This window comes from Dasypus novemcinctus, chromosome 28, assembly GCF_030445035.2.
Source record: "Dasypus novemcinctus isolate mDasNov1 chromosome 28, mDasNov1.1.hap2, whole genome shotgun sequence".
NCBI lineage: Eukaryota > Metazoa > Chordata > Mammalia > Cingulata > Dasypodidae > Dasypus > Dasypus novemcinctus.
The window spans coordinates 17,846,476-17,866,771 of record NC_080700.1 but is presented as its reverse complement, the minus strand read 5'-3'; the positions used below and the strand labels follow the sequence as shown (position 1 = coordinate 17,866,771).

The 20,296-nt window shown below is 36.9% G+C and overlaps 1 protein-coding gene across 17 annotated transcripts in view; it reads left to right on the top strand.

Annotated features, from left to right (window-relative positions):
- The window catches only part of LOC101422108 (zinc finger protein 596-like), a 53,711-nt gene extending 34,376 nt beyond the window's left edge, over positions 1–19,335 (top strand). For 6 of the 17 annotated variants that reach the window (XM_012525033.3, XM_004458251.3, XM_012525035.3 and 3 more), the window contains 5 exons: positions 6,459–6,637; positions 12,672–12,798; positions 13,565–13,657; positions 14,206–14,297; positions 14,746–19,335. In XM_012525033.3, coding sequence (XP_012380487.1) covers positions 6,626–6,637; positions 12,672–12,798; positions 13,565–13,657; positions 14,206–14,297; positions 14,746–16,371 — 1,950 coding nt within the window. In that variant the 5' untranslated portion in view covers positions 6,459–6,625 and the 3' untranslated portion in view covers positions 16,372–19,335. The remainder of the gene's footprint in view (positions 1–6,458; positions 6,638–12,671; positions 12,799–13,564; positions 13,658–14,205; positions 14,298–14,745) is intronic. The other 11 variants (XM_071212512.1, XM_071212515.1, XM_071212516.1 and 8 more) reach the window with 6 other exon arrangements.
- The last annotated feature ends 961 nt before the right edge of the window (positions 19,336–20,296 follow it).

Here is a 20,296-nt window from a genome sequence, read left to right as displayed (position 1 = left end):
CTTTCCGGAATGTTTTGTAGAATTCATCTGTGAAGACATTTCACCCTGGTCCTTCTTATTTGGTAGGTTTTTAATGACTGATTCTATCTCTTTACTTCTGATTGGTTTGTTGAGATCATCAATTTCTTCTTTCATCAATAGAGGCTGCTTATGTGTTTTTAGGAATTTGTCCATTTCCTCTGAATTGTCATTTTTGTTGGAATATAATTTTTCAAAGTATCCTCTTATGATAGTCTTTATTTCTGTTGGGTCAGTGGTGATATCTCCTTTCTCATTTCTTATTTCTTATTTTGTGTATTTGCATCTTCTCTCTTTTTTTCTTTGTTAGTCTCACTAAGGGTTTGTCAATTTTATTGACCTTATCAAAGAACCAGCTCTTGGTCCTGTTTATCTTTTCAAGTCCTTTCTTCTTTTCTATTTCATTTAGTTCTGCTCTTATCTTTGTTATTTCTTTCTTCATCCTGTGGGGTTACTTTGGTTTTTTTTTACTAATTCCTCCAATTGTGCAGTTAGCTCTTCAATTTTTGCTCTTCTTTTTTGATGTATGAATTTATGGCTATAAATTTCCCTCTCAGTACTGCTTTTGCTGCATCCCATATGTTTTGGTATGTTGTGTTATCATTTTCATTAGCTTCAAGGTAGTTATTGATTTCTTTTGAGATTTCCTCTTTGACCCATTGTTTTTCTAATAGTGTGCTGTTTAATTTCCATATCTTGGTGTGAAATCTGGGCCTCTGGCCCTTGCAGATTTCTAGCTTCTCTCCACTCTGGTCATAAATATTTTGTATGATTTCGATCTTTCTGAATTCATTGAGGCTTTCTTTGTGGCCTAGCATATGGTCTGTCTTGGAGAATGATGCATGTGCACTTGAGAAAAATGTATATCCTGCTGTATTCGGGTGTAATGATCTGTTTCTGTTTATTAGATCCAGCTCCTCTAATATACTGTACAAATTTTTTGTTTCTTTAGTGATTCTCTTTTGAGATGTTCTGTCTAAAGTTGATAGTGGTGTATTAAAATCTCCCACTATAATTGTAGAGGCATCTATTCTTTCACTTAGTTTTTCCCGTGTTTTCCTTATGTATTTGGAGGCACCCTTGTTAGGAGCATAAATATTTATGATTGTTCGTTCTTCTTGAGAGATTGTCCCTTTCACTAATATATAGTAGCCTTCTTTGTCTCTCACAATTGTTTCACATTTAAAGTCTATTTTGTCTGATATTAATATAGCTACTCCTGCTTTTTTTGGTTACTGTTTGCTTGTAAGATTGTATTCCAACCATTCACTTTCAGCTTCCATGAATCTCTGAGTCCTAGATGTGTTTCTTTTAAACAGCATATAGATGGGTCATATTTCCTTATCCAGTGTCCCAGTCTGAATCTTTTGATAGGTGAGTTTAATCCGTTGACATTCAGTGTTATTACTTTCAAGGAATTTTGTTAGCCATATTTTGATTGGACTTGTGTTTGTCATATTTTGTTTTTTCCTTTTCTTTTTGTCTTTTTTGTTGCTCTTACACTCTCCTCCAACTCTGCTTCTCCTGTTTTTTCCTTTCTTCCTGCAGAACTCCCTTTAGTATTTCTCAAAGGGGAGGTTTCTTGTTGGCATACTCTTTCAATTTCTGTTTATCTGTGAATATTTTGAACTCTCCATCATTTTTGATTGCTAGTTTAGCTGGGTAGAGTATTCTTGGTCAGAAATTTTTTCTTTTAGTACCTTGACTATATCATACCACTGCCTTCTTGCCTTCAGATGAGAAATCAGTGCTTAATCTGATGGAGCTTCCCTTGTACGTGGTGGTTTTTTCTCTTGCTGCTTTTAGAATTTTCTCTTTGTCTTGAGGATTGGATAATTCGACAAGTATATGTCTTGGGGTGGGCCTGTTGGGGTTTATGATGTTTGGGGTGTGTTGTGCTTCCTGGACATGTACATTCATCTCTCAGTAGATTTGGGACATTTTCAGCCATTATTTCCTGCAACACCCCTTCTTTCCCCTTTCCCTTCTCTTCTTCTTCTGGGATGCCTATAATACGTATGTTTGTGCGTTTTGCATTGTCATTCAGTTCCTTATGTCCTATCTGGATTTTTTCTATCTTTTTATCGATCAATTCTACTATCTGTTTGATTTCAGATGTACTGTCTTCCATGTCGCTAATTCTCTCCTCTGCCTCTTCTAATCTGCTGCTCTTTGCTGAGAGTATATTTTTGATTTCTTGAACTGTGGTGTTCATCTCCATCATATCTGTTATCTTTTTGCATATGTCTGCAGTTTCCTCTCCAAGTGTTTTCTTCATATTGTTAAACTCTTCCTTTACTTCATTAAGATGATCTCTAAAATATGTTTTGAGATCTTTAATTACTTGTCCAATGTTCTGCTCCCCTTCCTGGTTTTTACTTTGTTCATTGGATTCAGCCATGTTTTCCTGATTATTGGCTTGGTTTGTAGTTTTTTGTTGCTGTCTGATTATCATTTTATCTTGATGGGTTTAATCAGTTCCTTAGCTTCTTTATCTAGTCTTGGGGATCAATTAGTTGTTCTTGCGTAAGTGTTATGTCTTCTCTTTGTCGCTTTGTTCTTCTTACTCTAATTTCTTGTTGCTGGCTAAGTTCACTTTGAAGGAAAGTATTAGGGCCAGGGAAAGGAAATTGTGTAAGAAAAGGAAATGTGTAAAGTAGTATTGGTAATAAATGTTAACAGAGCAACAATGTGAGATCTGGGAGATTGGATATTAGACTCATGTAAGTTGTGTAGATTTATAGCAGTAAGTAGAGTACCTATAATGAGATAGTTGACTGAATATAGGAGGAATATAGTATTAATTAAAAAGCCAGTGTTTTCATGAGAGAGGGAACGAGAAAAGAAAGATAATAATATCAAGAGTCGATAAAAGACAGAAAACAGAACAAAGGTATTAGAAATTAAGAGTTAGACAATTTGGGGACCAAAGGAAGGGATGTGGAATGTAAGAGAGACAGTAGATGATGGATGATAGCAAAATGTGGTGGAAAGGGGATAGTGTAGGTGGCCAAAATAAATTTACACAGAAATGCGGAAAAATAGATAATGAGAAAACACAGCAAATGTGAGGCACTCCCTACAGCACCTATTGTATAAATAAAATAAAATAAAGTAAGAAGTAAAAGAGAGAAAAGAAAAAAAAGAGAAGAAAAAAAGGGGGGTGGGCAAAGAAAAGGGAGGGAAACATGCAAGAAAAAGAAAAGAAGAAACAAACCTAAGTAAATGAAAAAGGACCTTAGGGGATACAATGGGAGAAAAGACCAGGAGATAATGCAATATTAGCAATCAAGACAATTAAAAAAAGAAAGAAAAAAGAAACAAATGCCAAGGGCTAGGACAATCAAGGACCTCAGATGGACCTCATTGTGTGGTGGATTTAGGGATGGGAAGTCTGTGATATTGCATACTCAAGAGGTGTGAGTCACTGGAGTGTGGGTCACCAGGGCTTTGGGGACACAGACCTGGGAATCATGCATCCTGTTAACAGGGAGCCTGGGAGCACCACAGTGCAACACAGCCTTCAGGGATCCCTGCAGCTGGGTGCCAGCCCCAGGGGGAGAGTTCACACCTGGAAACTCTGACCTCTGTGTCAGAAACCCAAAAGTCCACCTCTCACAACAGTCTCTTCAGTCACTGTCTCACCAAATCGACTTCAGGACACCTTCTGCCCTGCAAACCCCCGAAACAGCCTGCTGGGGGCGCTGCTGTACTACAAACAATTTAGGGACCACCGCAGCCGGGCCGCCAGCCCTAAGGGGAAGGGCTCTAGTCGGAAGCTCTGACCTCCATGTCAGAAACCCAAAATTCCATGTCTTGCAAGTATCTCCTCGATCACTGTCTCACCAAATCGACTTCTAGGCACCTTCTGCCCTGTCAACCCCCCAAAACAGCCTGCTCGGGGCGCTGCTGTACTACAAGCAGTTCAGGGACCACTGCAGATATACTGCCAGCCCTAGGGGGAGGGGCTCTAGCCAGAAGCTCTGATCTCAGTGTCAGAAACCCAAAATTCCAAGTCTTGCAAGAATCTCCTCCGTCACTGTCTCACCAAATCGACTTCCAGACACCTCCCACCCTGCAAGCCCCCGAATAGCCTGCTCAGGGCTTGGGAATTCCCCAGCGCAGCAAAGCCTTCAGGAATCACCACCTCTGGGCCGCCAGCCCCAAGGGGAAGCATCCCATACACAGCCCCAATCTCTGTGAAAGAGACCCAAAATTCTACCTTTTACAAAAATCTTCTCTGTCACTGTCCCACTAAATTAATGTCCAGACACCTCCTGCCCTGCAAACACCCAAAACAGCCCAGTCCAGCCGGATTCCAACCCTACTTAGCCGCTTCTTTGCAGGAGAGGTTATAAGGTGCACTCACTCAGATGCCATCTTACCCCTGCCTCCAGAAGTTTTATCATTATTGTGGAGGCAGTGGCCACTGAAGGTTGTGAGAGATGGGAGAGGGAAAGACGGGCATTTTGGGGACATTGGAATTGTCCTGAATGACACTGAAATGACAGATACAGGCCATTATATATCTTGCCATAATGTACAGAATTGTGTGGGAGATAGTGTAAATAAAGTACAATGTAAACTTTAATCCAAGCTTATTGGCATGCTCCAAAATGTGTTCATTAATTGCAACAAATTTACACTCTAATAACGATGTTGTTAATGTATGAAAATGTGGGAGGTGTTGGGAGTGGGGCATGTAGAATCCCCTACATTTTAATGTAGCATTTATATAATGTAAATATTAAAAAAAATAAAATAAAAAAACATGTTCTCATGAAACATGCTGAAATATGCATGCTAGCTTGGGATACATCTGGCAGTTACTATTGCATGAGGTGGATGGTAATGCTTGCAAAATAGGTTTGAAGCAGGCTAAGTAGGGAATCAATAGATCTGGAACCTGGCTGAAAAACCACCACCATTAAACATGTAGATATTGGTACCTCCAACATGGCTGCTGGAAAAACTTGCAAGAATCCCATTCAGAATGAGGCATCCTCTGGAAGTCAGGAGAAGCCTTGGATACTCTTCTGGGGCCTTTTCATTGGTCCTTCCTGGGGAATTGATGGATGGCATAATCAATCAAAACAGCAAACAACTGGTACTCCTCCCCTGTCAATAGGAAAGGGGTGTAATAATGGTTCAAAAAGCAAGTGGAAAGGCCAAACCAGCCCTTTCTTGACTTTTGACCCCTGTTCTTATGTTCTGCCCCCTGCTCTGGCCTTCTTCACCCCTCACCTGGATTAATACACAAGTAAACCTGGGGATTTATAATTTATAATGGGGAATTGTAGTCTGTCAGTCAACCCTGTTTATCACTCTTCACCCCTTTCCTCTTTACTTGGGCCCCATGATCTGTTATTTTTTCACATTTCTCTTCTCACCAATCCTTAGTAAGTTACTGGCCTAACTAAACCACCTTGCTCTTGAAATTCATTTCTTGTCGCTTAGCCAAGAACAAAGAGAAATTATAGAAACAGCTTCAATGCAAAGGTTTTTTGAACAGGTTTGCTGTTCATGGTTGTAAGTGTAACACACTGTATGAAGAGGAAGTTTTGACAACAGGGTGAGGATCTGAATATCGAAATGAGGTATTCCATGTATTCCTAGGTGTGATATGTAATTTGAAATTGGTATACAGCAAGAAAAATTTCAAATTCTAGCTGTGTTTTCCAGTCATAAATTTGTCATTTTACTTCAGTTCTCTGAACCTCAATTTAGGACATTTGTGAATTGGGTAAATTAAACTTTATCAGTTGGGTTACTGAGAAAATTAAATTTTTAAAAATTTGTAATTCTCAAGCATGTGGAATACCATTATTTTCTTCCTGGACTCGGGGTACAAATGGCTTTGTTAATCTTGGGTCTGATACAACTCATAATAACATATATTCCTTTTTTTCTTTTATTTTAATAAATGTATATACTTAAGTTTCTTAGTTGATTTCCAAATATATTTGGGTGGGATGTAAAACTCAGTGTTGAATGGGCTGCATTATACATACGGAAGAATGAAGATGTTTTAGGACAAATGAATTGAGAAGGTCAGATTCATGGTAGAGCAGGAAGGGAGTGAGAATCAAGAAATCAGAAATGCATGTGAAAGAATGAATGCTATTTCAAAAACCAGTAATAATTATAACTGAGATATTCTAGTCTGCTTCCTTTTGTAGTGAGGACCCAATTCCAGATGTGATTTTCATCAGGGATTCCTATGTTTTAAAATCAACAATGAATTAAAAGTCTCTGAATATCATTGGCTAATAAAATGCAATTCATGAATTTTCATGTTCCTATCTGTAATATGACGGTATTCATATCTTTATTAGCCTAAGAAGAAAAGACCTACAACAACTTGACTCTGGAAAAGGAGAGTCTTCTCTTATTTTTATTTTTCTTGAGCATACCTCATGGTTCTTTTGTTGTTTTGGCAGGAGATACTTCTGGGTGAAACATTTGGCATTCATGACAGAGGGACCTGAAAATTGTGGTCAAGGCTTGAATCTTAAGAATTCTTTCTCCATTCTCAGCTTTGTTCTCCTGCTTTTCTGGTTGTGAGTGAAAATCCAGAGGAAGATAGGTGCCAGCCAAGGTATTGGCAATGCAAACACATGTGAGTATGTAATTCTTCTTCAACTCAAATTGCACCTCTGTTGTCAGGAGATGGGAAGATTTCTCCTGTTGGTTTGTGTATTTCAAGTGTATTCAGGAGTTATTCAAGGATCTTAGCTTAAGTTCATATAGGACTCTTTAATAATTATGGTAAGTTAGGTCCTGATCAATGAGTAATCTTCCAAGGTAAATGCAAGAGTTGGTTATAGATACTACAAAGGCTGTGTTTTCTCCGAGATGGTGACAGAACTTTTTGTTTTTTCACCCATCCCATGACCTCATTGGATAAATAATGAATTCATAGATCATTTTAGTGCCTGAGATTAGCCTGGGCATATGATGAATATTGGTGACAGAGATGAGTAAGACAAGATGTTTACAGTTAGAAGGAAAGTTAAGTTTTCAGCTATGTATTCAGTCAATCCAACATTATAGGTATTGGGGTGTAGGGAGTAGGTATATTCATCAGAAACACATGAGAGTTTTGTAAATTAAAGGAAATGAGGAGTAACATATTTATTTCCCCCAATTTTAATTTTCTTCCAGTTTTGATGGAATATATTTGTACATTTGGAAATACTTTTTTAAAAGATTTAAAAAATGTATTTATAAAGTCTACCTCATTGTTTGCACTCACTGTGTGCTTTCCGTGTCTTTTCATTGTGTGCTCATCTGTATAAGAGGAACCAGGAACTGAACCCAGGCCCTCCGATGTGGGAGGGAGACACCTGATGGCTTCAGCCACCTCTTCTGCTTATTGTCTCTCATTGTGTTTCCTCTTTGTTTCTCTTCACTGCATCATCTTCTTGCATCAGCTTGCCATGTCAGGCCATTACATCTTTGTCTCCTCATTGCATCATCCTGTTGTTCAACTCATATGCCAGCCCTTTGTGACAGTTTGCTGTCTTGGTCATCTTCTTTAGGGGAGCACCAGGAACCAAACCCAGGGCCTCCCATGTTATAGGCAGAAATTCAACTGCTTGTGCTATATACACTTCCCTTGAATTAATTTTTTAAAAATTATCACTCTTGTTCAAATTTCCCAACTTCAATTTACTAAATCAAATATATTCAAGTTTTCAAAATGGGTGTCATGTATAGGAATTATTTTTCCTTTATTGTATCTGTGGTTTCAGAAGCTGTATAATAGTTGGAATAAAATTTATGTCTCTGTCAAAATTTTTGAAGATTTGTAGAGGCTAGAAGCAATGACCAGGATACTTTTAGTCTCTCACAGATAGAAGAAATGAAGATAAAAGTGAAACAATGAAAATTGGTCTTTGTGCACTCTAGAAAATGTTGATATTGGGAGATCTCCTACCACAGGAATGGTCAGTCCAAGACCTTGTATCAGTACAACTGTCTCAGGAGTCCCTGGCTTGTTACTCTGAACCATCTGTATTTATACATTACAACAAATACCTGAGTTTCATAGCACGGAGGAAAGCAGGACTTACTGACTTGAAACTTACTGAGTTTTGCAGAGTTCTGGATATTTCTTCAAGATTCCCTGCCGTTTTAATGAATAATAGAAACTTGAATTGAATTTAGATAGAAAATAATTCACACTTTAACTGGCATTTGTCAAAATGCATAACATATTCAATGATTTTATTTTTACATTTTAAAAATCTTTTTTAAAGATACATAGATCACACAAATTGTAACATTAAAAAATAGAAGAGGTTCCCATGTATGCCACTCCCACACCACCCACTCCTCCAAAGTTGACAAATTCTTTCATTAACATGGTACCTTGATTGCATTTGATGAGTACATTTTGGAATATTGCTACACAGCATGAGTTATAGTTTATGTTGTAGTTTGTACTCTCCCCAGTCCATTCAGTGGGTTTTGGCAGGATATATATAATGTCCTGCATTTGTCCCTGCAATATCATTGAGAACAACCCTAAGTCCCCAAAATGCCCCAATATCACACTTCTCTTTCCCTCTCCCTGCCTTCAGCAACTCCTGAGCTGCTATCCCCACATTAATGATTTAGTTTCTTCCATTGCTAGAGTCAAAATAATTCTATAGTAGAATAACAGTAAATCTACTCTAATCCATACTTTATTCCTCCATCCTGAGGATGCTGGGATGATGATGTCCACTCCAACTCTAAACTGAGAGGGGCCTTAGATCCCATGTGGTTGATGGATGGAATTCTCTTACTTGCAGCTGTAGACTCTCTTGGTTCCCTTGTGTAGTGTTTGACCATCATCACCTCCCTGTTAGCTGACCTGGATAAGTCCAATGAACAGGAGAGTAGGTGGTGCAACTCTGCTGAGGCTCAGGGCCCAGCTGGGACATGGACAGTCCAGAGATTCAAGTCTTCTGAGCATACACCAAATTACAGTGTCAAGCACAGGTTCAGTAGAAGTGACAGAAGAGGCATGTGCAGAGAGGTTGCATCTGAGTCCAGCTCCATCACACTCAGGAGGACAAATTTCACAGTAGGGTCCAGTGGAAAGGTACTGAATTCCAGAGCCATCTGTCATGACCATAGCACCTGGGTGTCTCGGTAGTCCTCAGGAGAACCATTACTGGGGTTTTATTTACCTCAGTTGTCTCTGAGATCCTGCTAAGAGGTACATAAGAAAGACCCCACTGATGACCTCATGACTCATTTTGAAGTCTCTTAGCCATATAAACTCATTTGTCTTTACCATTTCCCCCTTTTATTCAAGGTCTTTTTCTAATTGCATCATCAGGTGGTGCTTGGTAGTAATCTTAATGGTTGGTTTACTTCTTGCTTGAGGGCTTGTCTGGGTTTTGTTTTCTTGTCTTTCCTTCTTTATATCTCACACTTTTTTTTTTTTTCAATTAGGTGATGCTGGCTTGATCTTGATTGCTGTGCTTCCTCATCTTCAATTGCATTTTTTTCTGTGTGTACAGATTTTGGCTACCAATACTATCTCTTTTCCTTCCTACATCTTTCTAACTTACACTTTTACTTGTTGCTCTTGCAATCCACCTCTCTTTGTTTAGCCACCAATTTTTTATGGCTTTTTATTTCTAACATTTCTGTTCTGTTTTCTATCTTGTATTAACTCTTTCTATTATTGCTCTTTCTTTTCTCTTTCCCTCTCCCCTGGTCATGCTGGTCTTTTAATTCATACTCTATTCTTCTCCATATTCAATTTCCCATTCCTTTGTAGGTACTCCACTTTTTTATTCCTAAACTCTATATTGCTAACGTGAGATTTTCATTCTCCTATGGTTCTTCTACAGCATTTACTGTCAATGGTACTATTATACTTTTTCTTTTCTTACCTCTTGCTTTCCCTGGCCCTAAACTTTTTCCTTTAAGGGAATTTAGACAACAACAAGAAAAGGAATAAGAAGAACAAGTTTTCAAAGAAATCTTAACACACACACACAAACAGTACCTAAATAAAATCTGAGGGTAGGGTAGACAGAGAAGTTAATCAATTTAATAATCCCATCAAAAATTGATGATCAGAGAATAAAAAAAAAAAAAAATTACAAACCATACCAATAATCAGGTAAATGGCTCAACCCACTGAACAAACTAAAAACCAGGAAGAGGAGCAGAACATCAAACAACTAAGCAAAATGCTCCAAACACATATCATGGGCCCACTTAATGAAGTGAAGGAACAGATTAAGGATATTAAGAAAACACTTGGTGAGCATACTGAAGAAATTGTAAACATACACAGAAAGATAACAGTTATGGTGGTGATGTACAGCACAATTCAAGAAATCAAAACTATGCTTTCAGCAAATGACAGCAGTTTTGAACAGGCAGAAGAAAGAATTATTGATATGGAAGCCAGTACATATGAAATCAAACAGGTAGTAGAATTTATTGATAAAAAGAAAAAATCCAGAAGCAATTTAGTGACCTTAATTACAATGCAAAGTGCACAAACCATATGCATTATAGGCATTCCAGAAGAAGGGAAAGAGGACAGAAGGGGTGTTGGAGGAAATAATGGCTGAAAATTTTCCAAACCTATTGAGGGAGATGGATGTACATATCCAGGAAGTGCAACACACCCCAAATAGTATAAATTCCAACAGGTCACCCCAAGACATATAATTGTCAAATTATCCAAAGCTCAAGGCAAAAAGAAAATACTGAATGCAGCAAGAGAAAAGAGAACCATCACATACATGGGAAGCTCAGTAAGATTAAGTGCTGATTTTTATTTTATTTTATTTTTATTTATTTCTCTCCCCTTCCTCCCCCCCCCCAGTTGTCTGTTCTCTGTGTCCATTTGCTGTGTGTTCTTCTTTGTTCGCTGTTGTCAGTGGCATGGGAATCTTTGTTTCTTTTTGTTGCATCATCTTGCTGTGTCAGCTCTCCATGTGTGTGGCACTATTCCTGGGCAGGCTGAACTTTCTTTTGTGCTGGGCAGCTCTCCTTATGGGGCACCTTCTTTGCATGTGGGGCTCCCCTACACAGGGGCACCCCTGCGTGGCATGGCACTCCTTATGCGCATCAGCACTGCATGTGGGCCAGCTCCACATGGGTCAAGGAGGCTCGGGGTTTGAACCATGGACCTCCTGTGTGGTAGGTGGATGCCCTATCCATTGGGCCAAGTCCACTCCCTTAAGTGCTGATTTATAATCTCAAATCATGGAGGCAAGAAGGCAGTAGTATGATATAGTCAAGTTACTAAAAGAAAAAAATTTCCAGCCAAGAATACTCTAGCCAGCAAATCTGGCTTTCAGAAATGATGGAGATTTCAAAATATTCACAGATAAACAGAATATAAGACAGTATGCCAATAAGAAACCTGGCCTTCAAGAATTACTGAAGGGAGTTCTACAGAAGGAAAGGAAAAAATGAGAGACAATGTTGGAGGAGAGTGTATGAACAACTAAAAAGACAAAAAGAGAAAGAAAAACCACATATGACATACAGAAATCTAAAAAAATATGGCTACTGTAAGTAATTCCTTGAGAGTAATAACACTGTCAATGGATTAAACTCACCTATCAAGAGACACAGATTGGCATAATGGATAAGGAAATATGACCCATTTATATGCTGTCTGCAAGAAACCCACATTAGACCCAGGAATTCAAGGAGGTAGAAAGTGAATGTCTGGAAAATAATCTTACAAGCAAACAACTAAAAAGTGCAGGAGAAGCTATACTAATATCAAACAAAATAGATTTTAAATGCAAAACTGTGAGATATAAAGGTGAGCACCACATATTAGTAAAAGGGGCAATCTTTCAAGAAGAAAGAACAATCATAAACATTTATGCACCTAACCAGGACACCTAAAAATACATGAGGAAAACACTGGAAAAAGTAATTGGAGAAAGATATGCTTCTACAATTATAGTGAGGGAATTTAATACACCATTATCACATTTAGAACATCTCAACACAGAATAAATAAGCAAGACTTTGAATAATAGATTTGAGGATTTGGACCTAATAGACATATACAGAATAATACAGTCAAATACAACAGGATATACATTTTCTCAAGCACATATGGATCATTCTACGAGAGAGACCAAATGCTTGGCCACAGAGACAGTCTCAATGAATTCAGAAAGATTGAAATCATAGAAAATAATTCTCTGACCACAGTGGAATGAAGCTGGAAATCTGCAAGGGCCAAATGATTTTATAAATTAGGAAAGTGAGCTCATCTATATATTCCTTTTTTAAAATGATACATATCATGGATATTTTACTTAAAATTGTTGAGCATGATTGCTTCAGTTATGATTGCTCAAATGAAAGATTTATAATCAGCAGCAAGCAGGTATAATTACATGTTTATTGGGCTATTCCTATGTGTATATCACACCCTGTGTCATGTGACTTTCTTTTACAATGGGTTCAGTGTGTGTATGTGTCTGTGCATGCATCTGACAGGGCCATGGCAGTTCAGCATGGATAATGATGTTACTTCAACCACATACACCTTTTAAGTTTTATATACACATTTTCTGCCTCTTGAGTGCTGTTATTTTGTACATTCCACTCAAGATATTGGTAAGGATAATCCTGTGTGAACAGAAATTTCTGTAATGTTTTAGGAGTTAGTGACCTTCAAGGATGTGATTGTAGACTTCACCCAGGAAGAGTGGAACCTGCTGGACACATCCCAGAGAAAACTGTTCAGAGAAGTGATGCTTGAGAATATCAGTAACCTGGTCTCAGTAGGTGAGACTCTCAAAATTTATCTAAGTCTATATCTATCTTTTATCTATCATCTGTCTAATCTATCTACCTATGTATTTATCATAAATAATCTTCCATTTTTAAATTAAGATATCCAAATAACCTTCTCTAAATTTTATCATCTTTCTCTAACATTGTTTTATTTTATAATTTTAATTCATTTATATTCTGTTAAAAAAAATCCCCAAATAAATTTGTTTCCTCATTTTTTATTTACATCTAGTTCATACCAATAGAATTTAATATTTGTAATCACAATTTAATGTGTTTCTTGAATGTCAATTTTCAGTGCTCAGGGCTGTGCAGAAATAAGTATTCTCCTCCAAGTGCTATGCTGAGACTTCAGGACTTTTACAGTAGTAAACTTTTATAGTAGTAAAAACATTGCATATATCCTATTCCATATAAAATTCAGATCATTCTGTTGGAATTTATGTTAATTAGGTTATTTTTGAACATAATATTCAATCACTTAGGAAACCTATTTCTCTCCATTTAGAATATAGACTATTATGCAGTCTCTCTTTTTACAGTGCATGAGTAACAATAACCAGTGGTCCTCATTGAATGGGCAGAAGGTCAAGAGTTACATTTTCTGTTGAAATATTGTCAATGATCTAAGTTCAAGTTATTATTGCATTGCTGACCTTCAATGCTTATATTATTCTTTGATAACTTATGATGTACCTCATGATCATGCCCTGTTACTGTAACTCAAAACCCAGGTAACTTTTTTTCATACAAACAGGTTATCAACTCTATAAAAGAAATGTGCTTTCACAGTTTGAACAGGAAGAAGTGTGGAGAGAAGGAATAGGTTTTCCTAAATACCAGAATCCAGGTGAGCTCTAAAGACCTGTGTATTAGAAAAGGGGTCTCATGATATAATATGTGCTTGAATATTTTAACTTCAGGATTCCTTAAGTGAATAATGATTTCTTCAGAGTTCCTAATATGAGATATGATTTCTAAGATATAGCTGAGGATATTGGGAAGATTTTAGTCACATGTGTTTGTTCCATACACTTCTCAATCTTTAACGAGTGTCATTGGCATTAGGAAAGGGATGTTCATTTGTTATTGCAAATTAAACCTTCACATAATCCTCGTTCTTGTCCTATTCTTGGAATATTTTTCCCTCTTTTTTTAATTCTATGACATCCCAAATTTTTTCTCATATTCCATGTCTCAAAATCTTTTCTAACTCTAATGTCCTAAAATTATCTTAATTTTGAATACTTATCCCTAAGTATTCATTGTTTGATATTCTTTCCCAGCTCATTGAGAATGTGGGAAACATACTAAAAGGGATACTTGGAACTTTCTAAACTTTCCTTCCCCTAATACTATTCTAGCAATTTATTCTCCTTTTTTTCCCAATGACTACAGGGAGGAAATGTGCCTTTAAAACATGGGCAATGATAGAAATGATATTCAATCAATGTACCTGTAGGAAAGACAATTCTAAAATCATGTCATTGGTAAGCTCAATTTTGTGAAACCTACTATTTCAAATAGATACCTAGGGGTAGAATAAATTAGGAATTCAGTAAAATCATGAATTTGTAATAATATTTGGATTAAGTGCTAATCCAGCAAAAATCTGTGATAGTTTTGAATTTTAGGTAAAAATGAACTTAAACACAAACTCTAACCTGAGGTCACATAAAAGCAAATTGTACAAACAGGTTTCATGAATGTAATCTTTGAAACATCATGAAGCCCAAAATTGATCACATACCTTGAATTAGATTGTTATAATAGATAAGACCTCTGTGTATGGAGTAGAATAACTTTTATATGAAACCAACATGGCAAATATTTTAATTGGAGTCTACCACTAGTGGATTAGTCTAAGTTTCTTATGTAGGGAAATTAATTCATATAAATGGATAAAAGTTTTACATTCTCTAATCTAATTCCCCACAGCACAGATCACACACCCAAAAGAGTTCCTTTAAGTGTTATTCTTTGCAAGAAGATTTTTCTCACACATCCACAGTGAGCCAATATGCATTGATTCACGTAACAAAGAAATCCTATTTCAGGAAACCACCTGCAACAGTCCTCAGTGACTATTCATCTTTTAAAGATCATAAGCATCTTTACCATATAAGTAAATCATGTGAACGCTACCAAAGTGCTAAAAATTGTATCCAATGCTCTGACTTCAGACAAGACAATACAACTCCCATTGGAGAGAAAACACATGCGTGCCAGCTCTGTGGGAAAACCATCACTACATACTCTTCCCTTAAACAACATGAGAGTTGTCACACTCGAGAAAAACTGCAAGAATGTCATTTTAATGGGAAAGCCTTCATTCAATCACATACCCTAAAACAACATGAAAGAACTCAAACTGGAGAGAAACCCTATGAATGTCATCTATGCAAGAAAGCTTTCAGTCGACACTCTCACCTTCAACAACATGAGAGAATTCACACTGGAGAGAAACCGTATCAATGCCATCTGTGTGGGAAAGCCTTCACTACAATCTCCTCCCTTAAACAACATGAGAGATGTCACACTGGAGAAAAATTACATGAATGCCATCTCTGTGGGAAAGCCTTCACTGCAATCTCTTCCCTTAAACAACATGAGAGATGTCACACTGGAGAAAAACTACATGAATGCCATCTCTGTGGGAAAACCTTCACTAGATTCTCTTCCCTTAAACGACATGAGAGCTGTCACACTGGAGAAAAACCACATGTATGTCATTTCTGTGGGAAAGCCTTCACTACATCTTCTTACCTTAAACAACATGAGAGATGTCACACTGGAGAAAAACCACATGTATGCCATTTTTGTGGGAAAGCCTTCACTGCAATCTCTTCCCTTAAACAACATGAGAGGTGTCACACTGGAGAAAAACCACATGAATGTCATCTGTGTGGGAAAGCTTTCAGGCATTATGCTTCCCTTAAATATCATGAGAGAACTCACACTGGAGAGAAACCTCATGAATGTCATCTTTGTGGGAAAGCCTTCATTGAACTATCTAAACTAAAACAACATGGTAGAACCCACACTGGAGAAAAACCATATGTATGCCATCTCTGTGGGAAGGCCTTCACTAGATCCTCTCACCTTAAACAACATGAGAAATGTCACACTGGAGAAAGACCACATGAATGCCATCTCTGTGGGAAAGCCTTCACTACATTCTCTTCCCTTAAACAACATGAGAGACGTCACACTGGAGAAAAACCACATGAATGTCATCTGTGTGGGAAAGCTTTTAAGGATTATGCTTCCCTTAAATATCATGAGAGAATTCACACTGGAGAGAAACCCCATGAATGTCATCTTTGTGGGAAAGCCTTCATTAAACTATCTAAACTAAAACGACATGATAGAACTCACACTGGAGAAAAACCACATGTATGCCATTTCTGTGGGAAAGCTTTCACTACATCCTCTAACCTTAAAAAACATGAGAGATGTCACACTGGAGTGAAACCCTATGAATGTTCTCTATGTGGGAAAACATTCACTTTTAGTTTTTCCCTCAGGAAACATGAGAGAATTCATGCTGGACAGAAACCATAATATATGTATGGGAAAACATTTCTTTTTCTAGCCTTAGACAATAGGAGATTACTCAAACTGGAGAGAATCCCTATGAAGATCAAAAATTTGATTACCATGCCTTTGTTATAACTTTTAAGATTGGGAAATGTGAGTCCTACAACTTTAGTCTTTTTCAAGATGGCCTTAGCTACTAAGAGCCCATTAGCCATCCTTATAAATTTTATGATTTCCATTTCTGAAATTAAATTTGTTTGTATTTTAATTGGGAATGCTTTGACTCTACAAATTGCCTTGGGTAGTATTGACATCAGGTTGATATCCAATCCATGAACATGGAATAGCCTTCCATTTATTTAGATCTTTTAAAATTTCCTTTAGCAGTGTTTTAATGTATTCTGTGTAGAATTCCTTTATATACTTGGTTTTATATATTGTTTTATATTTGTTGTTTTTTGTTTTGTTTTTTTTTTAAGGATTTTTATTTCTCACCCCTTCCCTGCCTCCCTCCCCCAGGACCCCGGTTGTCTGTTCTCTGTGTCTATTAACTGTGTCTTCTTTGTCCACTTCTGTTGTCAGAGGCATGGAAATCTGTGTTTCTTTTTGTTGCATCATCTTATTGTGTCAACTCTCCATGTGTGTGGCACCATTCCTGGGCAGGCTGCACTTTCGTGCTGGGTGGCTCTCCTTATGGGGCACACTCCTTGTGCGTGGGGCTCTCCTATGCTGGGGACACCCCTACGTGGCAGGGCACTCCTTGCACACATCAGCACTGCACATGGGCCAGCTGCACATGGGTCAAGGAGGCCCAGGGTTTGAACCATGGACCTCCCATGTGGTAGACAGGCGCCCTAAGCACTGGGCCTAAGTCTGCCGCCCTATATTTGGTTTTTTAATCTGTTACTTTGAATGGATGTTTTTTCTTCCAATTGTTCATTGTATATAGAAGCACTGCCGATTTTTGGCTACTGATCTACCCTGACATTCTGCTGAATACATTTATTAGTTCTAGGAATTTTCTTGTAGAATTTTCAGGATTATCTGGATATAAGATTATATCAAGTGGGAGGACTGGGGTGAAGGGGGTGGAGGAGGTATATGGGGGGACCTCATATTTCTTTTAATGTAGCATTTAAAAAATTTTTTAAAAAGTGAAGTAATAAAATAGTTAAGGTCATTTAATATATTCTAAGTTAAATGAACAATACTTAAAATGTTATAAAATTTTAAAAATTCTTTAACACTCTGTTAAATTTGTGTGAGTAAATCCTGTCATAACCCACTGAATGTACTGGGGGAGAGTGTAAACTACAATGTAAACTATTATCCATGTGGTGCAAGAGTGCTCCAAAATGTATTCACCAAATGCAATGAATGTGTCACACTGATGAGAGGTTGTTGATGTTGGGGTGGGGTGGGGTGTGTGTGGAGTATATGGAAACCTCAAATATTTTAATGTAACATTTTTTGTGATCTATGTATCTTCAAAGAATACACTTAAAAAATGATGGGGATGTGGGGGTGGGGAGTGAGGTATATGGGAACCTGTTTTGTTTTTTAATGTAATATTTTGTATGATCAATTAACTTTAATAAAGACATTAAAAAATAAATTTTTTAAAAGTCCCCCCGACAAAGATTATATCAAATGCAAATTGGGAATGATTTACTTTTTTCTTTTCAATTTGGATGTCTTCATTTCTTTTTCTTGCCTAATTGCACTGGCAAAACATTAGTACAGTGTTGAATAACAGTGGATAAAGTGTTCATCCTTGTCTTGTTCCTGATTTTAGATGGAGGACATTCAGTTCTTCACCATTAAATAGATTATTAGCTGTGTTTTTTCATGTATGCTCTTTTCATGTGGAGGAAGTTTCCTTCTATTCCTAGTTTTCTAAGTGTTTTTATAAACAAAGGGTGCTGTATTTTTTCAAATGCTTTTTCTGCTTTGATTGAGATGATCATGTGTATATTTTCTTTCATTCTGTTAGTGTGGTGGATAACATTAATTGAATTTTTCATGTTGAACCAAATTTGCATATCAGGGATGATAACCTCTTCATCATCCATCATCTATAATTATTTTAATACACCGCTGGATTCCATTTGGTGGTATTTTGTTGGGAATTTTTGCTTCTAAGTTAATGAGATTTTTTCTATCATTTTTCTTTCTTGTGTTTATCTGGATTATCTATGAAGGTAATGTTGGCCTCATAGAATGAGTTAGGTAGTTTTCCCTCCTTTTCTGTTTTATGTAAGAGTTTAAGCAGAATTAAATTGTCTTCTTTAAATATTAAAATTTTCCTGTGAACCCATGTGGTCCTGAACTGTTCTTTTTGGAGGGCATTTTGATTATGGATATAATCTATTTGTCATTGATTTGTTAGAACTTCTATTCCTTCTTCAGACAATGTAGGTAGTTTCTAAGAATTTGTCTTTTTCATCTGTATTATATCTTTTATTTTCATATATCTTATGACAGTTTGAAGTTCTTTTATGCACCACACACACAAAAGATTGAGTTTGTTAATTATCCCCTTCCTGTGAGTTTCAAGCCTTTTTGATTGGAGTACATCAGTGAAATGTGACACAATTTGGAATTCTGCCCTCAGGCTGGGCCTTATGTAAATAAGACAGAAAAAGGAAACTGTCATTTTTTTCCTGCCATGTGAGAGAAGGCTTCAGGATCACTAGCATTCAAAATTTAAATACAATACTCCCCGGGGGATGGGCCCACAGAACAGTTCATGAACTTTGAAAGAAAGCAAAACAACCAAGACTGGAGAGGAGGACCTGAAAGAGAGAATCTCTGTGACTGCTTGTCAATAGGTGAGCTATAGAGAATGGTGACCATCTTGCTTTGCTAAGTGGGTAAACCCCAATGTCACCAGTAGCTCACATTGGTGAAAAATGCATCTTTGTGGATAACTTGAGCCTCAGAACTGTACATTTTTACCTTAAATAAAATTCTTATTATAAAACCCAACCATTTGTGATATTTTGCATCAGCAGCTTGTGGCAAACTAAGACACATCTGTCCATTGAAGCCACTTATGGCCCTTTTATGTTTCTGTGAGGATGGTAGTAATATCTCCCTTTTCATTTCTGTTTTTCTTTATTTGTATCCTCTCTCTTTTCTTCTTTGTCAATCTAACAAGGTTTGTTGGTTTTATTGATCTTTACAAATAATGAACTTATGGTTCTTTAATGCTCTATTGTTTTCTTATTTTCTATTTCAATAGTCTCTGTCCTTATCTTTATTTCCCTCCTTCTGCTTGCTATTGGTTTAGTTTGCTCTTCACAACCTTCCAGTTTTGTAGTTAAATGTCTGAGTTGAAGTCTTTCTTCAATTTTAATGTAAGCATCTGGAGCTATAAATTCTCTCAGCACCGACTTGGCTGCATCCCGAAAGTTTTGGTATGTAATATTTTCATTTTCATTCACTTTAAGATATTTCCTAATTATGCTTCTGATTTCCTCTTTATCTCATTGGTTGCTTTAAATTAGATTGTTTAATTTCCACATATTCATGAATTTCCCCTTTCTCTCTCTGTTGTTTATTTCTGACTTCATTCTGTTGTGATCAGAGAACATGCATGGCATGATTTCAAAATTTTTAAGTCATTGAGACTTGCTTTGTGCCCCAATATATATTCTATCCTGGAAAATGACCCATGTGCACTTGAAAAGAATATGGACTTTGTTTTTGTTGGGTGCAGAGTTTTACATATGTCTATTAGGTCAAGTTGGTTGCATGAATCTTATTCAAGTCTTGTAATTCCTTATTCTTATTAGATGGTCTATTCCTTATTGAGAGTGGTATGTCAAATTCTCCTACTATTAATGTGGAACTTTTAAGTTTTCCCTTCAAATCTCTCAGTTCTTCATATATATATATATATATATTTTTTTAAAGCTTTATTTATTTATCTATTTATCTCCTCTTC